Here is an 18771-nt window from a genome sequence, read left to right on the forward strand (position 1 = left end):
GCATTTCTGAAGAGAATCAATGTCAAACAAGCAAAATTAGAACATAAATTGTAATGATTACATAGATTGTGATCAAATGTATCATCTAGGTACTGAGTCAGGCTTACAGTCCTTACTAATCAATTGTGGTTAGAAATATAAGCTATGATCAATAATATTTTTGATGACCTCGGTGGTGCAGTGGTAAAGTTCTTGCCACTGTACCAAGAGGTCCCGGGTTCAATCCCCAGTGGAGAAGTTGTCATGATGGAAAATGATCTTTATCTGATTGGCCCGGGTCTTGGTTGTTTATCTATATATATATTTGTTATTAAAATATAGTATCGTTGAGTTAGTATCCCAAGTATAACACAAGTGTCGAACTTACTTTGGGGCTAGCTCAATCTGTGTAATTTGTCCATATATATTTATATTCTGTCAATTTTGGACAATCACATCCAATTAGTAAAGGCCGTTCCATTAGAGTTGCTACAAGACAAGATTTCCTCTCATTTTGCCTTCAAGAGTTCCATTGTCCAAAATGCTTGAAATTTAGCAAGGGCAAGGGTTTAAAGGTCCTAAACAGGAACCACCCTAAGGCATTTCTTTCTTTGGTAACGCCAGTGCAAGCACCAGACAGTTGATCAGTCCTTTCTTACTGAAACAGTTATATATCCAAACATTTATTGAATGAAGTCCACATAATGTTTACTTTTTAAGTTGGACAATAAAATTTTAATAACTTAATATTTTTTTTTCTTTGACACTCCAAAGTCCAAGGTTTGCGTAACAAAGATATTATTGATATAATACATCATAATTTTGAAGAATTCATTAAATTTTGAAGATCTCATGTCTTCTCTTTTTGGGAATGCTATTGTTTCCTAACAGCTGCTCTCTGTCTCTGCTATCTAGGGTTGCTGGTATCAAACGCAAAACCTCAAAGACTATTAGACTAGGGTAGATCAAAAAAGCAACTTTTATTGTATGACTGTTCATGATTAGTAGTTTTTTTCATATAAAAAAATACAATCTAATTTGTGATTCTACACATCTTAACTCTATTATTATTATTACATTATTAGAACAAAAGATCTTGACTCTATGTAATAGCCAAGCAACACGAGACCGTACAGTAGCTTTGTGTAGCAGAATCAAACATAGAGTTAACGTTTTACAGAAATGACATTAAAACCTAAAAAGAGGAAACGACATTTAAACAAAAGTCGTACAACAAAAGATCTATGTACCCTATGCACCTTTGGAAGGTTATGCGTTAGATACCAGTAACCTTGAAAGGAGTGTTCCCATTTTAAGGCGGGACTACACGCCGCTCTTATTTTTTTATTTTTTTTTTTATTTTGGCACAAACAGTCATTATAAGAAAAATTTTACAATGAAAATAACATGTAGATATAGACAAAATAATGCCGAAAACTTAACAGAAAACATAATAAGTATAGCGTGTTGACAACATAGGTCCTATTTAGTTGTATATAAAACAAGAACAGATATTATACATATAAGAAGAAGTAATAGATTCACTTACTAGCTAACACCATGAGTCTCTAATTTAACCCTTAACTATAGGTCTGGTAAATAAATGGTTATAATTGCAGTCCAAACGTGGCGGCTACGGGGCGGACGAGGACAGTCCGCCCACGCCCTCTGACGATGACTCCGATTTCGATGATGATGAGGACCCGGACAATTTGGAAGTGCCAGGTAATTGATTGATTAGTATAGACCGGTGATTACACTTCATAATAGAGGCTTACCAGCTGAAGAGGCAAACAATGCTCTGACTAAAGAGGGACTTTGATAGACCATCAGTTCTCAAAATGTGCTCAACGGAGGCCTAGGCTTCTATTGGGTGTCCATGAGATATTGGTCATACCTAGTTGTATAGTTCTGTGATAATCGTTTTTGGGAAAAGATTTGTAATTTTCTTTATTTAATTTTGCCAAGTTATTATTTAAAACTGTAAATAAAATATGTACTTGAATGTTCAATACAGTTCAGTTCAGCATATACAAACAAAAATTTTCTTTTAAATAATACTAGCCGTCCGCCCTGGCGTCGCTCGGGTAAAACCATAATAAAAATTAGTTATATATTACTCCTGTAGGTTTCGCCTATCTCTGTGCCAAAATTCATGAAAATCGGTCCAGTAGTAAAATTTATTCATTACAAACAAGAAACAAAAATACAAATCGTTTTTCTCTTTATGATATTACTAGTTTTTGCCCGCGGCATCGCCAGCGTAAACTTTCCACGGGAACCGTTTATTTTTCCATGATGGAAGGTTCTTCTCCACACTTCAAACTACATGTACGCGAAATTTCAAGAAGATTGGTTGAGTACATAGAGCTTTAAGAGGTAACAAACTTATATAGGTAACTTTCGCATTTATAATATTAGTTTTTATTAAGTATTGGTATGGATTGGCATAAATTTAATTATCTGTAATTTTTGTAATCAAGGTGGGGGTAAAACCCTCGCGGCGGCCGCACGCATCGGAACAGAGAAAGGGAAACCCCTTGCCACGCCCACGGTTACGGTCAAACCCACCACCAACCCCCTAGCAGGTAACTTGTGTCTTACTATGATTGTACAGTCCACAGCACATGAAACTACACGATAAAAATACCAGTTTATAGTTATTAGACGTAGCGTATGAACTCCGTGGTGTAGTAGTTCCCCCGCCCTCCCACCTCTGGAGGTACTGGATTCGATTCCCAGCGAAATGTACCCGTGATCACAAATATTTGTCTACGGTCACCATCAATAAGTATAACTATTTTATGGTCTGTGGAGTATTTTAATTTTTTTAATGTTTCCCATCATCGATTTATCTTATAGGACACACTTGAAGTTTTTCTAGTTACCTGTCTGGTCTGTCTGTCTGTAACCAAATTTTACAAGTAAAATTTCGCGTACAAAGCTTGTCCTACAGAGTAAAATTTTCCACATCGTTTCAGTTTCCATGACAATGCATTATTATGATATTGACCTCAGTGCACCCAGAATCGGCTCCCGACTAGGGACTTAACTGCAGCACGTACATGGTCTTTTGTCTCGCGTTGAACTGACAACAAGACTGACAATAACACCTTGTGTCAAAAATGTAATTTTTGTATAAAACTTTTTTTTTTAATTAATGTTTGCAGCGGCCAGTGGTCTGGCATTTGGGCAAGTGGCCAATGCTATGAAACCCATCAAAATATCGGCAAGCTCGCTGAAACCTCTTCCACTAGGAATCAGCCGCGGCGGCGCAGGTGAGAATTAGACCTTATCGCCATGGCGTAAGGTTCAATTTCAAATGCTAAAATTTATTGTAATTATTCAAAGTCACCTATTGCATATTGTATTACTATTTTTTTGTTATCAGTTAATTCATTTTGAAAAATGTAATGAATCTTCATCAAAATCCATACAAACGGATGAATCTAACCTTAAAATATATAATTACTAGCCATTGCCTGCGGTAATAAGTAGCCTATGGCACTCTCCAACGATATCCACACCAAAAATCACCCCAAGCTGTTGCTCCGTTTTGACGTGAAAGACGGACAAACAAATACGCTTTCACATTTTATGATATGAGTATGGAGTAGTGGTTACCTCGCGATGTTGATATGCATAGTACATGATGCGTTGTGTAGCTGGCGGGCCGGCGGGCGCTCCGCCCTTCCCCGGGGGCTCCGCCGCGGCCTACAGCGCGGCCTCGCTGCTGGCGCAGAGTGAGTACGGGGCGATTTCTGTGTTTGTAATGAGGGCTACCGTCACTTCGCTCAGATGGCGCCACTGGCGAGAAAGGTCCTGTCGCAATAGTTGGCAGAAACGACAAGATTGTTTGACGAATTAAAAATAACCCCGACTTTTATTATTCATTTCGCTACAACTTTTGAACGGCCTAATCGATTTTGATCAAACATATCTAAGAACCACCATATCAAAATTAGCTATCAAATTGAAAAAAAAAAAAACGCATCCAAATCGGTTCACCCATTGATGAGCTACCGTGCCACGTAGAAAGACAGATAAATTTCGCGGTAAAACTTATAACACCCCTCATTTTGCATCGGGGGTTAAAAATTGATGGCTGTTGACACGGCTCGGATACTGGTATTTTTAGGCCAAATTAGCCGTGTGGAACACTTGCATTCATTTGAATTAAACCTCGTTTAATCAAACTTAACACGCAAGACTAGGTCAAGGCTATGTTTCTTCTCTTCCTTACTCTTCTCGTTGGTGGGGGGAAACAAGCAAAAAAAAAATTGTTGGCGTTAATTGATAATTTAAACATAATCGAACTGAAAATGCTATTCGATTAGAAGCCGACAAATATGGTTGCTTTCCTAGTTGTACTAATGAAATAAACGCTGTCCTACTCTCTACACCAACGTGTTTTGCCGTAAACCTGGACCTTACTCTACACTAGCGCCCCTAGCGGCGAATTCAGTCGCGATAGCCCTCATTAGTCGCGTATGCTGTGGAATTTTAGTTTGGAATTGTCGAAAGCGAAAGTCTATGAATACAAGTTGAAGTAATCGGTTTTTAGGATGCACGTATGTAATAGAAAAGGAAGTCCTTCCTTCTCTTTCTTATTGTACACCTGCATCCCTTTCTATCAGCGACAGATTGCAATGAGAGTCAAACGCTTTGAAATTCCACAGAAACTTTAGGTCCTTAGTATGCGCGGCTCCCGCCTTGTAGTGAATAAACCTGTTTTAATTTTGTTCTTCTGTAGATCTGTACACATCTAGATGTTTTGTAGTGTCGTGAAGCGAAATTCGGTTAATACTAAATCTATTTTTTTATTATATTTGTTGACGTGTGTTATCTGCTTAGAAGGTTATTCATAAAAATGTTAAATACTTTAAGCCAAAGTATGTTTTGTCACTATCGCACTTCGACGTAACGAGGCAAAGCATACTTTAGCTTGAAGTGTGCTTCAACTTTTTATGAATAACCTGAATAACCGAATTATTTTTTTTGGGGTTTAGTGACTGAGTACACTAATGTCAGTTCAATTTTATTGAGCCAAATTTATTTACGTGTTGTGCTAATTTTCTTTCTTAGAAAATTCATTTGTTCATTTCAACAAACTTTTCTGAATTAAGTATGATATAGACTTTTTTTTGCATAATTTCGTATTAGAAGTAGTTTGCTTGTTAGTTAATAAACGCTTTGCTTGTTTTTAAGTTTACTGTCTCTTTCTACATTCGCTAATTAGTGATTGTGATCTGGACAGTATTGTATGCATACGATTTATTATATTTGCAGTATTAATGCATTCGAAAACAAAAAAATCACATGCATCAATATTTCTAAAATCAAAACACATGGCCTCACTGCTCTGTTACGCTACGTTGCGTCGGCGCGGAGCGTTGTCGCTCCGTCGTTTTAAATATTATCGACATGACGTACGTCGATGTATTGCTTTAGTGCCATACATTGATCCGTCGACGGAGCGCAACGAACGTAGTTCAAAGGTTTAATGACGCCGCGTAATTTATCAGTTCGTTTAACATTATTGTAATGTGGTCATTTTTTTATGGGCACATCATGCCTTCAGCAAGTGATAAGACGGCGTTTTTTTTTAATGTGACTGGCTCGGCTCTGGCAAGAAAATATTTAGTATCCCGCTCCGGTCACGTGGTCAGACTTTTTGTGACTATATAAATACAACAGAGCGTGACTATTTTTTATGTACCTATTTCTATAAAGGGTTACTGGTATCAAACGCAATACCCCCTAAAGACTACTTGGGTACATCAAAAAAAAAGCAATTTTTTAATCTTCATAATTTTTTTTTCATACAAAAAAACAATCTAATTTGCGATTTGTGATCTTAAATGTATGTAATAGCCAAGCAACGCGAGACAGTACAGCTTAGTGAACGTTTTATAGAAACGACATTAAAACTAAAAAAAGGAAAATTTTGTAATTTTTACGTTTAGACAAAAGTCGTAGAACAAAAGTTGTTAGTCTCTATGTACCTTATGCGCCCTTTGGAAGGTTATGCGTTAGATACCAGTGACCCTGTATAAACAAATAACTGAATAAAATGCTTTGATGTCGATTGTTTTACTATTTGTCGAATAACCGTGTCATTTTTTTTGCATCGCCAACAGTGGAGATGGTGGGCATGTCGGGCATGAACCCGTACCTGCTGCAGAACCTGAACCAGATCCTGGCGTCGGGCATGGGCGGCCCGCTGGCGGGAATGCTGGGCCAGCTGGCGCAGCTGCCCGCCTGGGGGCCGCACAAGGGCATGATGTGGCAGCCCGAGAAGGTACGACCGTTTGGATTTTTGTTGGGAGGAGTCTGGTCGCAAGACTGCATTCGTCGCAAATGTTCCCTTCGTAATATGTCCCCCGGTCGCATAGTGTCCCTTTTCCTAAATGCCCCTTTTGAAAAATGTCCTTTAATTTGAGAATGTCTCTTTGGCAAAATGTCCCTTATTTTAGGAAAATGGCCCCAAATAGCATAATGCCAATTCGCATAATGTCCCTTACGCAAATTGCCCCTTTAGCAAAATACCCCTTTCGAAAAATGTCTCCTGGTAACAAAGTAGCCGAAGTAAGTTCGAGACTTGTGTTATGGGATACTAACTCAACGATACTATATTTTTATAACAATACATATATAGATAAACATCCAAGACCCGGGCCAATCAGAAAAAGATCATTTTCCATCATGACCCGACCGGGGATCGAACCCGGGACATCTCGGTTCAATGGCTGAACTTTACCACTGCGCCACCGAGGTTTTCTAATAATAAATTGAAACTAGCGTGTAATGAAAATAATCGTATTAAACTTCCAAAAATTATAAAGCGTAATTTTACATGTTAAAAAAATCAATCGGCGGCAATCTTATGAAAAAATATTTGAACCTAGAACACAGTCATTTTGATTTATTATTTTATTAGTGGCCAGTGTACTGGACATAAAACCTGGACGGTAACCTTATTATAAAAGATGTAAATAGATATTGAAAATGGCCAAATCTATACATTCTGCGACGAAGCCCCACTTTGTTACTAGGGGACATTTTGCAAAGGGCTCAAATAAGGGCATAATGTGGTAGGACGAGAAGGTACAACCAGACGATCAAACTATTTACTAATCTATTAGATCATTCATTGTTGCGGCAGGGGGTGAAGGTTGGATCATTATGATTCCTGTTTAAGATGAAGTGTCTGCAACTTGATTATCGTTTCAGATGTCAGGAGACGAGGAGGAGGTAGACGACGAGGAGATGGGGGTGGCTGAAACATACGCAGACTATATGCCGCTCAAATGTAAGTTACATTACTCACTTCTTGTTACTTGTATTTAAAAGTCGTTTTTGAAAATAATAACACGATGAAAAAATTCTGCAATCGAGCGGGAATTGAACCCGCGCGCCCCTGTCTATCCGGGACAGTGCTCTTGACCACTGAGCTATCGAGACCGTGCCAGTTTGGCGGAATTAATTCATCTCTTTCGTCTCACGCCGACGTACAGTATTTTCATTAGAGAATAGCACTCTTAATGAGGTACTCTTAACTAATCAACATAACCTCACTGTTACAAGCAAGAAATTATGTTTTATGAAAATACTCAAGCATCTATTTTAACGGTCAGACTCACGGTTCAGAGGCAAGCACTTGATAAAAGATTGATGCACGTGCCAAGACGCATTCCCCAAGTCTAAAGCTCGTGGATCCATTTCACACACCAGTTCGTAACATCAATTAAGTTCAGATTTCCTCAAGAGGTGGTCTGTTAAAAATTTAAAATTTCCACCTACATACATGACACTGATTGCCCACCGATAGGATTCGAACCTGAGACCCTTCGGTTCACAGTTGGCATTTATTGTAAAACCGATATTATTATTATTCTTTACAACGCCATCTATGTATTTTCCAGTGAAACTAGGCCGGAAGCACCCGGACCCAGTAGTCGAAACAGCCTCTCTATCTTCCGTAGAGCCAGTAGACGTGTCGTACAAGCTCAGCCTGCCAGATGAGACCATACGGAGTGGCCAGCTGTCAGCGTTGCAGCTGGAAGCCATAGTGTATGCGTCACAGGCGCACGAACATATGTTGCCTGATGGATCGAGAGCTGGCTTTCTTATTGGTGAGTCTGTCTTATTCTTCTTATTATTGTCTTCTGTATTATTCTGCAACAGCCTTTGTCTCGTCCGTTGAGCTAGTGGACGTGTCATACGAGCAAGCGTTCGCCAGATTTATGGAGTGTTCTTTTTTCTGTTTAACTTTCACATTAAGTCTTATGTTTTTCTCTCTCTTGCGCTATTGCTATCACCCTCTCCGGTCAAAAATCAAAAGTTTAATAATTAAGTATAGGTATAAGTAATTCCGCATCCTGGAAACCCTAAGTCCACTTAAAAAAAAATAATAATTAAGCACTTTTTGAATATTAACTGAGTATGCGAACGTCCTATGTCGAAAATTCGCATCAAAATCCGTTGCCTAGTTGTAAACATCTAAGCATATATAAGGACAGACAGCGAGAAGCGACTTCGTTTGACACTATGTAATGATAATGATGACCTCAAGGCGACGGCGCGGGGGTGGGCAAGGGGCGCACGATCGCGGGCATCATCTTCGAGAACTGGCTGCGCGGGCGCAAGCGCGCCATCTGGGTCTCCGTCTCCAACGACCTCAAGTACGACGCCGAGCGGGACCTGAGGGACATCGGGGCTAACATTGAAGTGCATCCGCTCAATAAGGTTGGTTTTATTTAATATTTTATTGCGCGTGTTTACAAAAAATATTTATAAATGGTAGAGTTAACGCCACATGGTACAAAAAAAGAGGAGATATTGATAGTTTTTTTTAGGTTGTAATGATACGCGGGGTTGAGGCCGACGAGTGGGGTAAGCGGCTCTGCTCCTTTCCGAACGGAAAACTAAATAAGTTTGTGACACAAATTACATACACTGGACCATTTTTGTTCTGGATTTTTCCCCCGATTTATGTTTTTGGAACACGCGATTTAAACTACTTTTAAACTTTCGCGTTGCATAATTATATACTAAACAACAGGTATTAAACGCCCAGTGACCAACGGCCCTTAGTAACAAGGTCCGAAACGTCCGGGCAAATAAAAAAGGTATGTGCGCGTTGCAACTTGGAAGTTTCGAGACTTACGGATTTACGGATCTTATGAGATTTGAACTATGTTATTTTGCAACGTGTACTTTTCGAGACTAAAGGACACTAGATAACCTAAATAATGTGTGAACAGTTCAAATACGCGAAGATATCATCCTCCGTGAACGGCAACGTGAAGAAGGGCGTGGTGTTCACGACGTACTCCGCGCTGATCGGGGAGACGCAGTCCTCCACCACCAAGTACAGGACGCGGCTCAAGCAGCTGCTGCAGTGGTGCGGGGAGGACTTCGACGGATGTGTATCCTTTTCAATTTTGATTCGTTTCTCCCTTAATTGTTTTACACCAGTTGTTCGCTGCGAACTTAAACCTCGCGAACACAAGTATTTTTTTACATAATTGTGAATATTTCTAAAAGTACTCAACCATAAAAGTCAACAATTTTGTTGCATACCTTTAAATCTTCCTCTGGAATCTATTTGTGTCTTTTGTATCTATTTGTGAAAAACCACATGAAAATCCATGCATCACTTTTAAGAGTTTAACGCGCACGTTAAACAGACAGATGCGGCAGTGGACTTTGTTTTATAATATGTAAGGATAAATTGATATAAGATCCTCAACGCGCCCACGTAGATCGTATTCGACGAATGCCACAAAGCGAAGAACCTGTGCCCGGTGGGTTCTGGCAAGGCCACGAAGACGGGGCTGACGGCGCTGGAGCTGCAGTCGCGGCTGCGGCGCGCGCGCGTGGTGTACGCGTCCGCCACCGGCGCCTCCGAGCCGCGCAACATGGCCTACATGGTGCGCCTGGGCATCTGGGGCGACGGGACTCCCTTCCCCACCTTCATGGACTTCATCAACGCTGTGGAGAAGAGGTCAGTGTGGACTGGTGACGCTGTGATGGTGTAACATGGCCTACATGGTGCGCCTGGGCATCTGGGGCGACGGGACTCCCTTCCCCACCTTCATGGACTTCATCAACGCTGTGGAGAAGAGGTCAGTGTGGACTGGTGACGCTGTGATGGTGTAACATGGCCTACATGGTGCGCCTGGGCATCTGGGGCGACGGGACTCCCTTCCCCACCTTCATGGACTTCATCAACGCTGTGGAGAAGAGGTCAGTGTGGACTGGTGACGCTGTGATGGTGTAACATGGCCTACATGGTGCGCCTGGGCATCTGGGGCGACGGGACTCCCTTCCCCACCTTCATGGACTTCATCAACGCTGTGGAGAAGAGGTCAGTGTGGACTGGTGACGCTGTGATGGTGTAACATGGCCTACATGGTGCGCCTGGGCATCTGGGGCGACGGGACTCCCTTCCCCACCTTCATGGACTTCATCAACGCTGTGGAGAAGAGGTCAGTGTGGACTGGTGACGCTGTGATGGTGTAACATGGCCTACATGGTGCGCCTGGGCATCTGGGGCGACGGGACTCCCTTCCCCACCTTCATGGACTTCATCAACGCTGTGGAGAAGAGGTCAGTGTGGACTGGTGACGCTGTGATGGTGTAACATGGCCTACATGGTGCGCCTGGGCATCTGGGGCGACGGGACTCCCTTCCCCACCTTCATGGACTTCATCAACGCTGTGGAGAAGAGGTCAGTGTGGACTGGTGACGCTGTGATGGTGTAACATGGCCTACATGGTGCGCCTGGGCATCTGGGGCGACGGGACTCCCTTCCCCACCTTCATGGACTTCATCAACGCTGTGGAGAAGAGGTCAGTGTGGACTGGTGACGCTGTGATGGTGTAACATGGCCTACATGGTGCGCCTGGGCATCTGGGGCGACGGGACTCCCTTCCCCACCTTCATGGACTTCATCAACGCTGTGGAGAAGAGGTCAGTGTGGACTGGTGACGCTGTGATGGTGTAACATGGCCTGCATGGTGCGCCTGGGCATCTGGGGCGACGGGACTCCCTTCCCCACCTTCATGGACTTCATCAACGCTGTGGAGAAGAGGTCAGTGTGGACTGGTGACGCTGTGATGGTGTAACATGGCCTACATGGTGCGCCTGGGCATCTGGGGCGACGGGACTCCCTTCCCCACCTTCATGGACTTCATCAACGCTGTGGAGAAGAGGTCAGTGTGGACTGGTGACGCTGTGATGGTGTAACATGGCCTACATGGTGCGCCTGGGCATCTGGGGCGACGGGACTCCCTTCCCCACCTTCATGGACTTCATCAACGCTGTGGAGAAGAGGTCAGTGTGGACTGGTGACGCTGTGATGGTGTAACATGGCCTGCATGGTGCGCCTGGGCATCTGGGGCGACGGGACTCCCTTCCCCACCTTCATGGACTTCATCAACGCTGTGGAGAAGAGGTCAGTGTGGACTGGTGACGCTGTGATGGTGTAACATGGCCTACATGGTGCGCCTGGGCATCTGGGGCGACGGGACTCCCTTCCCCACCTTCATGGACTTCATCAACGCTGTGGAGAAGAGGTCAGTGTGGACTGGTGACGCTGTGATGGTGTAACATGGCCTACATGGTGCGCCTGGGCATCTGGGGCGACGGGACTCCCTTCCCCACCTTCATGGACTTCATCAACGCTGTGGAGAAGAGGTCAGTGTGGACTGGTGACGCTGTGATGGTGTAACATGGCCTGCATGGTGCGCCTGGGCATCTGGGGCGACGGGACTCCCTTCCCCACCTTCATGGACTTCATCAACGCTGTGGAGAAGAGGTCAGTGTGGACTGGTGACGCTGTGATGGTGTAACATGGCCTACATGGTGCGCCTGGGCATCTGGGGCGACGGGACTCCCTTCCCCACCTTCATGGACTTCATCAACGCTGTGGAGAAGAGGTCAGTGTGGACTGGTGACGCTGTGATGGTGTAACATGGCCTACATGGTGCGCCTGGGCATCTGGGGCGACGGGACTCCCTTCCCCACCTTCATGGACTTCATCAACGCTGTGGAGAAGAGGTCAGTGTGGACTGGTGACGCTGTGATGGTGTAACATGGCCTGCATGGTGCGCCTGGGCATCTGGGGCGACGGCACTCCCTTCCCCACCTTCATGGACTTCATTAACGCTGTGGAGAAGAGGTCAGTGTGGACTGGTGATGCTGTGATGGTGTAACATGGCCTGCATGGTGCGCCTGGGCATCTGGGGCGACGGGACTCCCTTCCCCACCTTCATGGACTTCATCAACGCTGTGGAGAAGAGGTCAGTGTGGACTGGTGACGCTGTGATGGTGTAACATGGCCTGCATGGTGCGCCTGGGCATCTGGGGCGACGGGACTCCCTTCCCCACCTTCATGGACTTCATCAACGCTGTGGAGAAGAGGTCAGTGTGGACTGGTGATGCTGTGATGGTGTAACATGGCCTGCATGGTGCGCCTGGGCATCTGGGGCGACGGGACTCCCTTCCCCACCTTCATGGACTTCATCAACGCTGTGGAGAAGAGGTCAGTGTGGACTGGTGACGCTGTGATGGTGTAACATAGTCTGCATGGTGCGCCTGGGCATCTAAAACTCGTAAACCCTTTAGTGTACAAATGAAGCAGTAAATAATAGAGACGTGTACGTAAAGAGGTAAGCTTGTTGTGTGATAAATAGTTAAATCCGCTTTTGATGATTAAATATAAGTAACTAGCAGTTGCCTGCGGATTCGCCCACGGTAGCCTATGTGTGACGTCTGATCTATATATATCCTAAACTTCATTAAAATCGACTGGGCGGTTTAGCCATAAAAACGTGATAAACACATAATATAACAGACAGAATTTTTCATTTATAATTTTTGTATGGAAGTGTAGTCATACATGTGTAAAAATTACTTGAAATGAAAACAAATGCTTACATTATAAACCCAAAAAAGACACTTAAGGTAAGCCTTTTGGTAAACCTGTAAGAGCGGGAGGAGAAGCAACCGGCATATTGTATGTCCTCAGTCTCAATTCTCAATCGTTGCTGATGACGAGCATAGAAAACAAAATAAAAAACAATATATATATTAAAAGGTCTAATTGTCACATATTTAATGGTCTGCCACCAGTAATACAACTGGTGGCGGGATTATCTCTCTATGTCACGCTTTCACGACTAAACTACAGGATTTATGAAAACTGAAATATAGTTAAGGACACGAGGTCAAACAGGCCACAAAACGGGCTACCGCGGGTGAAATTGCGGACAACAACTTGTAATCAAATACATTATGTCCTCAGGGGCGTGGGGGCTATGGAGATCGTGGCGATGGACATGAAGCTACGGGGCATGTACATCGCTCGACAGCTGTCTTTCCATGGCGTCTCCTTCAAAATAGAAGAAGTTCCTCTGTCAGACTCCTTCAAGAAGACGTACGATGAATCTGTAGCTTTGGTCAGTATAACCACAGTCGAGTATTTTCTTTCTCTATTTTCCAGTGGGCTTGTTGAAGGGTTTAGGGCAAAAGTAACCAGGATTGATATTATTAGAAATGATTTATTGAAAGATTAAAAGAACGCAATTCTGAACTAGGCAGTGTTGTAAGAGAGCAGAGACAAAAAGATTATTTTTTTTGTAATTGTGTAGATTATAACTAATACCACATGCTATTTACATCTCACCATCGAGTCGATTCGATGTGAGACGCAGCGAACCAATCACATTGCTCCATTGCTCCAACCAATCACACTGCAACCACACTGCAGTGTGATTGGTTCGCTGCATTTCACTTCGAACCGATTCGATGGTGAGAAGTGAAATGCATTTACTGTACTTCGCCCTCTTGTTCTTTGCACTTTCCCTAATTAGGTGAGTTCGGCTCTTCCCAATTTTTTGGCGCCAAGAATGTCAAAAGCTGAATGTCGCGTAAATTTCTTGGTTCCTACATTTAAATTTCGAATTTCGCCTCCTCGCGTGGCAATCGTGGGGGTCTGACCGGTAAGAGGGGGGGGGGACGATATGAATATACTTTACAATTTTACAAAATATGTTAATTTGTAAAAAGTATATTCACTAATAAATAATTACAAAATATGTTAATTTGTAAAGACAATTTTTAACGGTATCAACCGACAAGAAAAGATACAGATAAAGCAATACAACAAAAAAAAATGTCTGTGACATACGGACGGACAGACATGAAGAATCTATAAGGGTTCAGTTATTGCCATTTGGCTACGGAACACTAAAAAGGAAGTTAAAACGAATGATATGAAATTTCTGTAAATTATTGTGGTTATAGTGATAATATAAAATAATGCCTTTGATAACTATGTGACAAAAAACTCAAAATGAAAACAAAAGGCGTAAAAATTTTCAGCTATCATCTACAAAGTATTTTTGTGGCTAAATTATGTAATTAATAAATGTTAATTTTAACAACAAGTTGTTTCGCTTGTCCCAGTGGGTGGAGGCCATGCAGCGGTTCACAGAAGCCGCGGAGCTGATAGACGCCGAGCCCCGCATGAAGAAGACCATGTGGGGCCAGTTCTGGTCGGCGCACCAGCGGTTCTTCAAGTACCTCTGCATCGCTGCCAAGGTATTGTCAGAATAGATGGCCGTATGCATTGTCGCAGTGGCTGGGAGCCGCGGGGTTGATAGATACCACATATTGGGCCAGTTCTCATCTGAACTGGGGTGGGCGTGGGAATAAAAAGTTATATTCTACCCGTGTACCAAATTATACCAAAAATTTCATAACAATCCGTCCAGTAGATTTTGAGTAACAAACATACATACACTTACATCCTCAAAAACTTTCGCATTTGTAATATTACTAGCTTATTCTCGTGGCTTCGCCCGCGTTAATTTTTCGAGATGTACCCTATGTCATTCTTTATACTACATACTACGTGTATGCAAAATTTCAAAAAGATTCGGTATGTCCGTATGAATTGAGGAGTCATTTTTCGTATCTTAACGGAATCACTATATTTATATAGTAGAACACTTAAAAATATTGTAGGCGCGATCCTCGGATAAATATAAAGTTTGCTTCGAAGTCTAAATGTTTGAACAGAGGAGCCATGGCGCATCTGGCAACATTGTGGTTGAATATTTTTCACTATATCGTAGCATTTGAGAGCAGATTGAAAATGAGATTTGAGTCGGATTATATATATATAACTTGAAAAAGTTTGGATACCTCAGAGGGTCACATACCTCGAGAGGCTATGAATGTGGTGTGGCGTGGTGTGGCAGGTGAACCACGCGGTGGTGACGGCGCGCGAGGCGGTGAAGTGCGGCAAGTGCGTGGTGATCGGGCTGCAGTCCACCGGCGAGGCGCGCACGCTGGACCAGCTCGAGCGCGACGACGGCGAGCTCTCGGACTTCGTCTCCACCGCCAAGTGAGTCGATTAAAAAAAAAAGTTTTCATTGGATACCAAATAACTTATTGATGTATTGTTGTTGACTTAATTACAGAAAAGAAAAATATTATTATAATTGTAGAGTGAGAGCTTATAAGTGAAGCTAGTTACAAATGAAATACATATTAACTAATAAACGTCTCCAGTTCATCATAGGTTATATTTGTTAACCACGTTTTTAACATAGATTTGCGCTCACAGTAGGATTTGTTATATATGTATAGTGATCGATTTATTTTATTATATAAAAAAGAAGCACAAAAGTTAAGCTGCACCCGTGCAAATTTTGTATTTGTATGTGGAATGTCAGCGACAACGTGTCTTCTTCTCTCTACGATGTCAGGTTTATAGGGTAGGGATTTATGCTTACCGAATATTAATTCGAGAATGTATAGTTTCCTAATAGACAACAGTTTACAAGTTAAATCTAGTTCATCGGTCGGGAAAATATTTTTTTTAATACATAACATTTAAGGAAAGGAGTTTTTAAAGCACCGCCCCACATTGGGATGCAGGAAGTGATGATGGACTGAACTAGTGATATATAGATATCATTTGGAATTTTTATAGGAACTATATGGCGTAACGTCTCAAACATCCATATGAATTTACGAATCCTAACAGTTATTGCTTCAATCTGTCGCTTATTGTATACACTTATTATACAGGTTATTGGTATCGAACGCAAAACCTCCTATACACTACTCGGGTACATCGAAACAAGCCACTTTTAAATCAAATCAAATCATTTATTCAGAAATTAGGCCTTCACAGGCACTTTTTCACGTCATAATCTAAATTAAATGATGTTTACCAAAGCTACAAACTACTAGCATTTCGGAACGACCACTGCTGAGAAGAAATGCCGAAAGAAACTCATTCAAACAGTGTTGGTCCCTATTATGCCAGAAGGGCTTACCATTTTTTATATATAAATTTATGTATAATTTTTTATCAGTAATATAACATGTAAGTACATAATAAAGTACATGGTCAAAAGGTATACTGAATAAAATTTATTCTACGACTTTTGCTTGTGACTTCCAATTATTCATTGCTCTTGTGTAATATCCGCCTAAGAGGCTGCTTACTACTTAGAGAGCAAAATTACCATCAGATTTGAGTCCTGACTATACAAAGAAATACTATGTCGAGATGACCTAATCTTGTTCACAAAGCACAAAATATTTTTTAATATGATAGAAATGCTATTCGTGATTCGTTGTTTTTTTTTTTCGTATAAAAATAAAATACAATCTAATTTGCGATTCTACACATGTTAACTCTATGTAATAACCAAGCAACACGAGACAGTACACTAGCGTTATGCGGAATCGATCACAGAGTTAACGTTTTATAGAAACTGCATTAAAACTAAAATAAGGATTTTTTTGTATCTATTCTACGTATTCTACGTTTAGACAAAAATCGTAGAACAATAGATGTATGTGTGAAGGTCTCTAAGTACCTTATGCGCCTTTGGAAGGTTATGCGTTAGATACCAGTAACCCTGTTTAAACAAACTTACCACGTCTTTTTATAATTTTACAGATTAATATAGACGTTGGGAGATCACTTTCGTGGTTAATATTTTTTTTACATTAGAATATGTAGGTCAGAACGAATATTTAATGTTATTCCACATTGTCGCCGAACTCACGACACATGCCGACATTGCATAGTCAAGTTAGTATATGTGCATTTTATTCACCGCAATAAAAAACAACAATGTATACCGTATCCAACAAAGATTGGCAAACTGACAACAGTGTGGAGCGATAACGAAATTCGACAATAAACAATATGAATATTTTTAACATGTTAAATGTTAGGGCTTGTAAAAAAACAGGCGAACCTCTGGAACCAACATGAAATTCTGCAATATTCAGGCCAACATCTTGCGGCTGTGACGCCAGAAGCTTGAGCTTCTGGCTTGAGCTTTCCAAGCGGACCTTGAGGTCCGCTTGGAAAATAACTCATCACAAAAATTCTGCTCTGATTTTATGACCGGCCTGCCTTATTGCAACCCTTTCTGGGATTGCCTATCAGCTGTGTATATGGATCGGTCCTATTGTAGTGTTAGCAATAAAAGAATTGATTAGAAGACTGCCCAAAAGTATGTACAATACAAATATTATTTATTGCCAAAAGAAATATGTACCGAAAAATAAAACATCAAAAGCAGAAAGCGAAGTTATCGAACATTTATATATTATTCTTTTTGACACTATCTGATTTGATTTGTTGCAAATAGTCAATTCTTTGTCACGACGTAAAACAAAAAAAATATTCAATATTCATTAAATTAAATTAAATTCAATATTCATATTTAAAATATTCGGATTAAGAAATTTTATCAAAGAAATATTTACTGTAGTACGTAATTATTCATTAGAAGCAAAAAAATATTATAGTTATTGCCATTTTAAAAACATTGTTTTTAAAATAAAAATCTTCATTTACTCGATTTGAAAGAAGTAATTTGCTCTTAATCACTATAACTAGTCATAGTCACTACACTGTGGTTCGCCCCCCTCATTATTCAGTTCTATGATCATGTTGTTCAAATTGACTCTTTCCACTGGTCTTATTTTCTGCAGCTCCCTCGCCAGACGCAACATTGTGTCCAGATTGGAAGCGTTAGGATTCTCCTTGAAATATTTATTCATCCTCCTAAACTCCACATTAATTGATTTGACAGCTTTCTCATATTGATCCTTAAAACTGTCTTTGTCTGTCATGCCCGTAGACTGTGGCAAGGCAGCTTCTGATTCTTCGTTATCAAAATCTGCAATTTCCTCCAACGGATCATTTCTATCCACGATTTCCTTCTTAATTTCTAAATAATAATAATCATCGTCATCAGCCTCGTGTTTAGTGGATATTTCTTCTTGTTCGTCTTCGTTAAAGTCATTAGCTTCTTCGAAATTTTCAGCTTCCATATTATCGTCGTCCTTCGGTTCGTCAATGTCATCTTTATAACCACATTCGTCTATTTCCCCAGCTATTTCCATTAAAATAGATTTGTCACCATCGCTGACTTGCGGTATTTTCAAATCGACATTTGAAGTGTTCAATATAGCGCATAAATGCAGACAAAAATGACCTTTGACACCAAACGCGCATTCACAACACAATGTATCCGTTCTAAATGTTATTCTCCATTTTGACATTTCCTCTTTTCTGTCAATCTTATATTCATTGGGTCCGACATTCTTGACATCCACTCCGTGGTATACTCCTTGAGATTTCTCCAGAAACTTCGTGTACGTCTTTACGACGTCTTTGTTGTTTAAACAGCTCCAGATAATTTGGCGGAAGTGTTGGTCCATGATGTTTATCGCCACATCAAC

At 41.4% G+C, this 18771-nt stretch overlaps 1 protein-coding gene across 1 annotated transcript in view; it reads left to right on the top strand.

The window, feature by feature from the left end:
• sno (strawberry notch) overlaps positions 1-18771 on the top strand; it is a 36707-nt gene that overhangs the window by 1326 nt on the left and 16610 nt on the right. Inside the window, exons 2-14 of the mRNA XM_053760932.1 lie at positions 1599-1704; positions 2463-2567; positions 3150-3257; positions 3645-3722; positions 6120-6280; positions 7213-7291; positions 7905-8114; positions 8555-8727; positions 9246-9410; positions 9747-9988; positions 13292-13445; positions 14455-14589; positions 15252-15397. Of these exons, the coding sequence (XP_053616907.1) occupies positions 1599-1704; positions 2463-2567; positions 3150-3257; positions 3645-3722; positions 6120-6280; positions 7213-7291; positions 7905-8114; positions 8555-8727; positions 9246-9410; positions 9747-9988; positions 13292-13445; positions 14455-14589; positions 15252-15397 (1862 nt within the window). The remainder of the gene's footprint in view (positions 1-1598; positions 1705-2462; positions 2568-3149; positions 3258-3644; positions 3723-6119; positions 6281-7212; positions 7292-7904; positions 8115-8554; positions 8728-9245; positions 9411-9746; positions 9989-13291; positions 13446-14454; positions 14590-15251; positions 15398-18771) is intronic.

This window comes from Plodia interpunctella, chromosome 21, assembly GCF_027563975.2.
Source record: "Plodia interpunctella isolate USDA-ARS_2022_Savannah chromosome 21, ilPloInte3.2, whole genome shotgun sequence".
Classification (NCBI taxonomy): domain Eukaryota; kingdom Metazoa; phylum Arthropoda; class Insecta; order Lepidoptera; family Pyralidae; genus Plodia; species Plodia interpunctella.